Below are 9,795 nucleotides of genomic sequence, written 5' to 3' on the forward strand. Positions count from 1 at the left end.
TGTTTGAATTGTATTGGCGTGTTCTATGGAGCTAGGAGCTAGCAGAGGAGCTAGGAGCTAGCATAACACGTACCGTACCGTAAGTGCGCGTCACGTACGTAACTTTTTAAAAATATATAAGCTTTATGAACCTTGGGTTAGGTGAACGGTCTTTTGGGCTGAGTGATTGTGTGTGTTGATCGGGTGTTTGAATTGTATTGGCGTGTTCTATGGAGCTAGGAGCTAGCAGAGGAGCTAGGAGCTAGCATAACAAACACGCAGGTGTTATTATGCAGGATTAATTTGTGGCATATTAAATATAAGCCTGGTTGTGTTGTGGCTAATAGAGTATATATATGTCTTGTGTTTATTTACTGTTGTAGTCATTCCCAGCTGAATATCAGGTACCGTGAGTATGCAGCCTTGGCTGCTAAACATTCGATAACTTGACCGTATGTGCGCGTCACGTACGTAACTTTTTAAAAATATATAAGCTTTATGAACCTTGGGTTAGGTAAACGGTCTTTTGGGCTGAGTGATTGTGTGTGTTGATCAGGTGTTTGAATTGTATTGGCGTGTTCTATGGAGCTAGGAGCTAGCAGAGGAGCTAGGAGCTAGCATAACAAACACGCAGGTGTTTTTATGCAGGATTAATTTGTGGCATATTAAATATAAGCCTGGTTGTGTTGTGGCTAATAGAGTATATATATGTCTTGTGTTTATTTACTGTTGTAGTCATTCCCAGCTGAATATCAGGTCACCCCCGGCTCTCACAGCATCTTCCCTATCTGAATAGCTTCAACTCCCCACTAGTCCTTCACTTGCACTTTACTCATCCACAAATCTTTCATCCTCGCTCAAATTAATGGGGAAATTGTCGCTTTCTCGGTCCGAATCTCTCTCACTTCATGCGGCCATCATTGTAAACAATAGGGAACTTTGCGTATATGTTCAACTGACTACGTCACGCTACTTCCGGTAGGTGCAAGCCTTTTTTTAATCAGATACCAAAAGTTGCAATCTTTATCGTCGTTGTTCTATACTAAATCCTTTCAGCAAAAATATGGCAATATCGCGAAATGATCAAGTATGACACATAGAATAGATCTGCTATCCCCGTTTAAATAAAAAAAATTCATTTCAGTAGGCCTTTAAGTTCTCTATATGAGAACACAGACTAACTCCTGATGACACATAAGAACACACAGGAGGGGGAAACCTGTCCATTGTGTTACAGGCAGCATTTAAAATTGGCACTGCACATACCGGTACTGGAGAAACACACATGAATTTAAAACAACAGAGCTTTTCATTGTTCTTGTTTATTTAACTGAATAAAATGCACCTTGTAACACATGTCAACCATGTGTACTCATCTCTTAATGAATGAACCCTTGTTAAATAATGAATGAACCCTTGTTAAATTGGATCTGAAATAAATTAATACATTATTTTATAATCAAGAGTAGATTAAAAAGAAGGCATACAGAAGAACTGCTACACCCCCTAGTGTTTGTGACATGTTTCTGCAGGAACATGAAGAAACATGTAACCACACATTGGCCAATAGATGGCAGTGTCCGGCTAAACATTCACCTAGTGACAGTCTCGATATACATATAAACACACCATGGTGATAATGCAGTCCTTTTAGTGTATAAAAAGAAAAATAATATTTCTGAAATAAGTTGTATACCAATTAGCATTTATTTCCTCGCTTCTTTAACAGTTGAAATGTCATTTGCTTCACACCCACAGCAATCCACTGTCATTTGATTGTTGTTACCAATGATAATACAGCGACTATGATCAATATGAGTATTTGAATACACACTGGGAAAGCCCACTGAGTTGTCGTGGATGTTGAGTTTTCCAAACATATGTGCTGCTTCCTGCCTCTGTGTTCTCTGCTCTCCTGACCAAATTATTTTCTGTTTATTGATTTTTGCTGATGAAAAAATCTTTTTCATTTTTTTCTCAGAGCATTTGCTCTCCTCAAGGGGAACCAAATTCTGTAGCACCGCAGACCATCTATGTCTGGGCATTTGGTTTTCCTTTGGTATCAAAGGTATGACTGTATTGTACTTGTGTACATTGTTAATGGAGTGTGTCAGGGCCGTGTGGGTCTTCACCTCCAACATGCGTGTGTTGAAGTTTTGAGTGAGCAGCAGCAGAGTGAATGCAGAGTTGTTGATCGCATCCTCTACACACTTTAGGGTGCTCTTTCCAGGTATGGCAAAGTCCTCAGAGAAAGTTGCACCCTTTTGACCGATCATAGTCTCTAGGTTCAACTTCAAGAGCTCTGCTACTTCAGCATCTTCTGGAGCATGTAAGATGACAAATGAGTAAAATATGGCCTCCTCATCCTCCTCTTGTGCACTCTTTGGTTGAATGTTGCTTGTTGCAGAAGTGGTCGGTGTGGTTCTTTGGTTCGGAGGTTCTTTCTTATTGAAATCCTCATCCTTTCTGTGCTCCCTTTCAGATGCCACATCCATCTTTGAGTCTTCATGGACAGGTGGTTCACTGCTCCTTGGCTGTGACCACACAGATGAGAGGTGAGATTGCTCAGTAGAGTTGTTGTTGCTCACGGTAGGCGTAGTAAGGCTTTGTTCAGGGTTTCCTGGGGTCATTTTGGCCTCTTCGTACGGGACCGTCCGGGGCAGGCTGATTTCTAGATGAGTGGGAAATGAAAGCTCAGAACAGCTTGTCTGCACTGAGCTGGCAAAGTCTTGGGCCTGGTTTGTAACCTCTTCATCCAGGCTGTTGGGGGCATCATGATAAGAGCCTGATCCGAGGTCTCTGGAGGAGCACAGCCACACAGCAAGCTCAGGCCCACACACATCTTTAGCTTCCTCTCTGAGCTGATCATGTAACAGATCCTCACCTTCACTGGAAAGAGCCCTCTTGTAGGCCAGATTCCTTAACAGCGGATCGCACAGTCTGTGCTCGGACAGAATTTTAAAAACACGAGCCAACGCAGCCAAAGATTCTCTCGTTAAGTTGCTGGATTCACCACAGAGCTCCGCAAAGTCTTCTAATCTATCCTGGCTCTTCTTCCATAGATCAGCCACATGCTTGGCGAGGTTGTGGTTCTCCAGCAGGCAGAGTTTGTCCAGAGCTTCTTCTTTACGAAGAACAATCAAACATAAGGCATGTACGATATCCTCTTCTGGAGAATCCCCAAGCTGAAATGTCAGGCTCAACACTTGCTCCGGTGAGACGCTGACCAGTATGTCATAGACATCCCTCAGGCCTGTGCCGTCAGATACCTCCTCTTGATTCATTTTTTTCTTTCCTTAGCAATTGTGCAAAAAATACGCTTCCTTGTTTGTTGTTAAATGTGGTGCACCATTTCCAAATCAGGCTGGTTTCTAAGAGAGAATTGATAACATTAGAGACAAACATTCAAATGAAACGTGAAGACGCAGCTTGAATGCAACTTTGAATTATTTGTACATGTTAACCTTTGAGCAAGTTCCCTACTGAAAAATTAACAAACACATGTTGGTAGTTACCCACTCGCAGGGAATTCTTGACTTAGGAATCAGGAAGTGCCCCACATTTCGACGACTCAGCTCAGTTAAGACACCCTCTGTCTTTTTCTGAGAAAACTTGTTGCTGATTCTTATTTAAAATCAATAGTTTTAGAAGAATCCTCTGGCGGAGAGGCCAATGTTTTTTTCACCAGCTTAGCTCTACGTTTGCTAGCAGCCGCACCAATGGAAGCTCACGTCATGATGTCATAAATGACAAGGTAGGGCAGCTCTCGATGGACAAAAGGCAAAAGCAGGAAGCAGAGTTCACCTTTGCAAACACGTCGCCTTCTCTCTTAACTTTGCAAACATTCCTGTCTAGCACTGCCTTTGCGTACAATAGGCTCGGCAAAGGAATTCTGGCACTTCACCCCCACTCCGCCGAGAGACGAGTGTATTTTTATCCACGGAGGAAACCTCCAACCCTGTATTTACCAGGGGTGGGATCACACTAAGCAGAGTGCAAACCAACCACCATCAAGTCCCTCAGTACCGTGCAAGACAGAGAGGCTCTCTGTTAGGGCTGCAGTCTGATATGTTTGCTGTGCGACCACTTCTGAGGCCTTACAGTAACCCTATAGGAGAAGCGGTTTTCATGCCTTCCATAAATACTGCAATTGTAGAGTTGCTATATTTATGTTCTCTTACAGAATACAGTATCACTATTGAGTTGAGCTATAAAGTGCATGCCTCCCCAAGCCACAGCATTACTGGACTGTTGCCACAACACGCCATACAATTAGGTATGGCTTACCTACTTGCACTTTGCACAGTATACAGAATTTCACAAGTGTATACCTTCCACATTTTACCAACCATTTCTATTATAGTATATCCTCTAAAGGAACAATACTATACAATTAAATGTAGATATACTTTACAGTTGTTAATGTACCGTTTGTAAAGAATTATACATTCTAGGATCTTTTTTCATGATTTCTGCAAACTAAAATGCCTTTGCATTTTTGGCAGCTTTTTCAGAAAGTTGTGGAAAAAGTTGCAACGCTTTGAGGCCTAATTTTTTCTAATTAAATTGTTTCAAAAGGTGGTTTTATAAATTTGTTATCCATATTTTAAGTGTTCCTTGCAACCTTAACCTCAAAAAGCACAGCATTTCAACAAAAAATTGAAAACAAATACTGTATTGATGTTTTACTCGTTTTATACAGCGCATACTTAAAAGTAGACACTGCAGGGCAGTACAAGCACATACTCGGTGCTTATTGTCAATTACTGTACTATTTTAATTATTTGAACTAAAAATAGTAAAAACATAATTATAATTACTGAAAGAAATATCACTAAAGTCTTCCTTAATGTCCACTGTCTTCTTCGTCCTCAAGTTGCAGATGTTCTCCATATTAATTTTACGCTTGAAAAGTGTTTGTCCATCTTAAACATTCATTAATGGTTGAACACATTTACCCAGTACGTTAGGAGCATTTGTGAACTATTGAGAGCGATATGCAGCAGTATTTATTTGGTAAATGAGAGAAGATGAGAGATTCTTTGTTTCTTGCATTGAACAAAGAGAGCACATGTAGTCTACAAGTCAAATTCCTTGTGTGTTAAACATACATGACCAATAAATCTTATTCTGATTATCACCACATTTCAACATATCTGTCATGTAAATGTTGCCCATTTGCTAGGTCAACCAATTAAGTTAAGTTAAGTTAAAGTACCAATGATTGTCACACACACACTAGGTGGGGTGAAATTTGTCCTCTGCATTTGACCCATCCCCTTGTTCACCTCCTGGGAGGTGAGGGGAGCAGTGGGCAGCAGCGGTGACCGCGCCCGGGAATCATTTTTGGTGATTTAACCCCCAATTCCAACCCTTGATGCTGAGTGCCAAGCAGGGAGGTAACGGGTCCCATTTTTATAGTCTTTGGTATGACTCGGCCGGGGTTTGAACTCACAACCTACCGATCTCAGAGCTGGGCAAATATTTTGACTCGGGAGCCACATTGAGAGAAAATAATGTGTCTAAAGGCCAATGTGTATGTGTGTATAACTGATATATACACATTTAGCTGTAAAAATCTGCTGTACAGTATGTGTGTTTGGGTCCCTTTTTTTCAGGAACACTAATACCAAAAGTCACAATGCCCGATAGAGTTCTAGAAACGTTATGACAGACCACCTCAAAAAACGGAATGGAATTTTACAGTTTTTAACTGAATGGGACACCCAAAATGTACATGAAAATAAAGAAAGTGGGATTTCCAATATTAACTATATGAACAATAAAACACTGAATATTAACAACATATGAACATCGCTACTCTTTTACTTCTCAGACCAGCTCCTCGATAGTTGTGTATCTTTTACAATCAAGCAAAACACAACAAAAATGTAAAAAACAACAAAATATGAATGCAAAGTGTAATAAACACCTACATAATGATATACCTCCCTGCTTGGCACTCAGCATCAAGGGTTGGAATTGGGGGTTAAATCACCAAAAATGATTCCCGGGCGCGGCCACTGCTGCTGCTCACTGCTCCCCTCACCTCCCAGGTGGGTGGGGGGGCTGATCAAGGGTGATGGGTCAAATGCAGAGAATAATTTCGCCACACCTCGTGTGTGTGTGTGACAATCATTGGTACTTTAACTTTTAATTATCACGTACAAATCTGCTTCCGCATCTGTTTCTGACACACGCGTTTCGGGCTGGCTGCTAGGCAAACAAACCTCGCCCACTCTGCTTTGTTCCTCTCTGAGCTGCTGTGACGTAGATTACCGTAATAACTCGTATAACACCAAAAAGCGCAGATTTCGACCATTGAAATACTTTCTATAGTTCAAGACTTACGGTAATTTAAAACAGCACTGCACATCATAATGGTGGCTACAGTTTTGATGTTAAAGGTCTAAAAAAATGATGTAGAACATCCGGCGGGCTGGATTGTACATCTTAACGGGCCGCATGTGGCCGTATTTTGCCCAAGTCTGACATATACTCCAAAACTACTGGGTTGAAAACTAATCAATCTGGGTAGTTTTCAACCTGCTGCTGGGTAACTATTGGACCAAACCAACGCTGGGTTAATGTAACACAGCAAAATGGGTTTCTTATTTAACCCAGGTAATGCAATGTTGGGTTAATTCTAGGGCTGGGCGATATATCGAGTTTGTAAGATATATTGATATATTTTTAAACAAGATATGAATTAAGAATATATCGTAATATTGATATAATTTATTTCACGTTAAAATTACCAAACGCCGCTTATTTGTTGTGTTTCTTGTTCCCCCCTAGGACTTAGCTATTCCACACACCATCCTCATTCATAGTTTCAACTTTTGGTTCTTCTTAAAGGTGTGCATAACATTGTTTCTCCATAAGACTGAGTTTAATTGCAATTAAATGTTCCAAACAAGCCATTAATTGATTTTTAGCAACAAATTAACAATACATTAATCCCTAACTTAATCAAAAACACAAAGTGTAGCTGCAATGTACTCTGGGAATAAGACTCACCCAATGAAAGTTAAGCTCGACCGCTACAGGCGGACATCGGTATTGCAACTCGTAGTTTTTGTAGCTGTCAGCCATGTTTTTTGTAGTCGACAAGTTGGAATACTGACCCCTGCCTGTAGGAGTCATAAATCATTGTGATGTATGGACTACAACTAAAATGGCGGTTGTCTTGAGAGAACTACAAAACAAAATGACGACGTACACCTACTTCCGGTTTGAATTCAGGTTTAGGCCACGCCACTGTCCCCCTGATCAAATGGTGCATTTTTGCCACGCCCCTCGCTAGCTAAAATGATGGAGCTGGTGTAGGAATAACTAGGGTAATACAGACAGTGATATTTCTCACTTGTTTGTGTCAGGTTATAAGGTAACTTATAAAGTACATACAAACCTCCCAAAGCACGAGGCTGACCGCTTGACGCCGTCTCAGGAGGTAGAGAGAATCACTCCACAATGTAACCCAGCTGCAGGGTAAATTGTACTTCCTTGCTGGGTTGTTAGTTGAATTTTGGGAATGGGCAACGTCCCAGAGCTGACCCAACCAGTAACCTAGCCAGCTACTACAGTGCATCCGGAAAGTATTCACTGCGCTACATTTTATCATGTTACAGCCTTATTCCAAAAAGGAATACATTCATTTTTGTCCTCAAAATTCTACAGACATTATCCCAAAATGACACATTTTTAATTTTGTAAATGTATTAAAAATTCAAATGTGCATAGTTAGTCACAGCCTTTGCTCCACCCTTTGTTGATGCACATTTGGTAGCAATTAAAGCCTTAAGTCTTTTTGAATATGATGCCACAAGCTTGGCACATCTATCAATTTTGCCCATTTGTCTTTGCAGCACCTCTCAAGATCCATCCGGTTGGATTCGAAGCGCTGGTTTTCTTCCATGATGTTTCTGAACATTGCTGCATTCGTCTTAGTCTAGTCAGGGAGGTGACCAAGAACCCAATGGTCACTCTGTCTGAGCTTTAGCATTCATCTGTGGAAAAAAGAGAACCTTACAGAAGGACAACCATCTCTGCAGCAAACCATCAATCAGGCCTGTATGGTATAGAGCCCAGAGGGAAGCTGTTTCTTAGTAAAAAGTTTGCCACAATTCACCTGAAAGACTCTCAGACCATGAAAAACTAAATTATTTCGTTTAATGAGATAAAGATGCAACTCTTTGGCATATTTGGAGGAAACCAGGCACCGCTCATCACCAGGCCAATACCATCTTTGCAGTGAAGCTTGATGATGGCAGCATCAGGACACAGGGAAAGATGAATGCAGCAATCTACAGAGACATTCTGGATGAAAACCAACACTTCCCATCCAACCCGATAGAGCTTGAGAGGTGCTGCGAAGAGGAATGGCCAAAGAAGAACGGGTGAAACTTCCCAAAGATTGGTGTCCCTCGCTTGTGGCATCATATTCAAAAAGACTTGAGGTTGTAATTGCTGCCAAAAAGGCATCAACTAAGTATTGAGCAAATGTGATTTTTTTAGTTTTTTAGTTTGAATCAATTTGCTAATTTTTTAGACAAAAAACTTTTCACATTGTCATAATGGGGTATTGCGTGTAGAATTTTGAGGACAAAAAAATTTTATTTAATTTTGGAATAATGTTGAAACATCAAAATGTGGAAAAAGTGAAGCGCTGTGAATACTCTCCGAATGCACAGTATATAGGATTAAATAAACATATGAATATATGTAAACTAGTAAATGTTTATATACATTACCCAGAAGGCTTAGTGCTCTAGACATGAACCGGAAGTAGGCCTGAGCTACACGGGAGGACGACAATTGTGCAGTTTCAGCAATAAAGAGTTAATATATTGTTACACGTTGCTGTTCCTGCTTCATCTACACAAGAACAAAACATAAGTTTTGATTATATAGTTGACGTGCGCATTTAAGTGCCGCTTAAAGACAAATTCCATTGGCAAAAATTACGCAGATTGGCCAAAATGTGCATGGAAGTTGCGTGCTTTGGACATCCTGAATGGACTGATTTTAGATTTGCTATACAATTTATGGTCACGAGTGCTTCCAAACTGTGGTGAGCTGTGGTGCATTGAGGGGAAACATGAATTCCAACATCCGCTGTGACAGTGGCAGATCATGGTAGTTTTCCAACGTGATAAGGAGCCCAAACCCACCTCTGAGATGACAAGTGGCTTGCAGAGGAAGAAGAAGGTGATGGAGTGGCCAAGTACGCCCAGTTAAGCACCTGCGAGCCCTCCTCCATGTGAAAGTGGAGGAGCCCAAGGTGTCTACATCAGGAGCGGAAGATGATTCCAAAAACAACATGTGGGGAATTCTAAGTCCAACAATATTCAGGCAGTGCTAGATAACCATGGTGCTCATACTATGACTATTCACTCTTTGGACACCATTTTCATTGTCAATGTGACCAGTACCGGTACTCGCTTTTGTTGGCGGGTATTTCAACAATAACGGCTGTGTTTTGTCTTATTTTAATGGCACAGTAAATATACATTGCTATACAAGCTCTACATCCACACCTTTTTCTGCTGGCAAGCTACTTTTCAATTGACCAAGTGGAGGGGATCTACCTCATTCATATATATCATTTATATTTATTTATCTAAGAAAGAGATGTTTTGTTAACAAGTTAAAGGCCTACCGAAATGATTTTTTTTTTTTAAACGGGGATAGCAGATCCATTCTATGTGTAATACTTGATCATTTCGCGATATTGCCATATTTTTGCTGAAAGGATTTAGTAGAGAACAACGACGATAAAGTTTGCAACTTTTGGTCGCTGATAAAAAAAAGCCT

At 40.7% G+C, this 9,795-nt stretch overlaps 1 protein-coding gene across 3 annotated transcripts; it reads right to left on the bottom strand.

Moving 5' to 3' along the window:
• Window positions 1–1,278: 1,278 nt before the first annotated feature.
• ticam1 (TIR domain containing adaptor molecule 1) lies at window positions 1,279–3,685 on the bottom strand. Of its 3 annotated transcripts, none has more exons than XM_062023539.1 (2): window positions 3,499–3,685; window positions 1,279–3,350 (listed from the first exon to the last, which is right to left on the bottom strand). In XM_062023539.1, the coding sequence occupies exon 2, from the start codon at window positions 3,261–3,263 to the stop codon at window positions 1,686–1,688; it is 1,578 nt and encodes a 525-aa protein (XP_061879523.1). In that variant the 5' UTR covers window positions 3,264–3,350; window positions 3,499–3,685; the 3' UTR covers window positions 1,279–1,685. The 3 variants fall into 3 exon arrangements, with proteins under 3 accessions (XP_061879523.1, XP_061879524.1, XP_061879522.1); XM_062023540.1 differs by having other exon boundaries at window positions 3,495–3,685; XM_062023538.1 differs by having other exon boundaries at window positions 3,481–3,685.
• Between the last annotated feature and the right edge of the window lie 6,110 nt (window positions 3,686–9,795).

The sequence above is a fragment of the Entelurus aequoreus genome, linkage group LG16, assembly GCF_033978785.1.
Source record: "Entelurus aequoreus isolate RoL-2023_Sb linkage group LG16, RoL_Eaeq_v1.1, whole genome shotgun sequence".
Classification (NCBI taxonomy): domain Eukaryota; kingdom Metazoa; phylum Chordata; class Actinopteri; order Syngnathiformes; family Syngnathidae; genus Entelurus; species Entelurus aequoreus.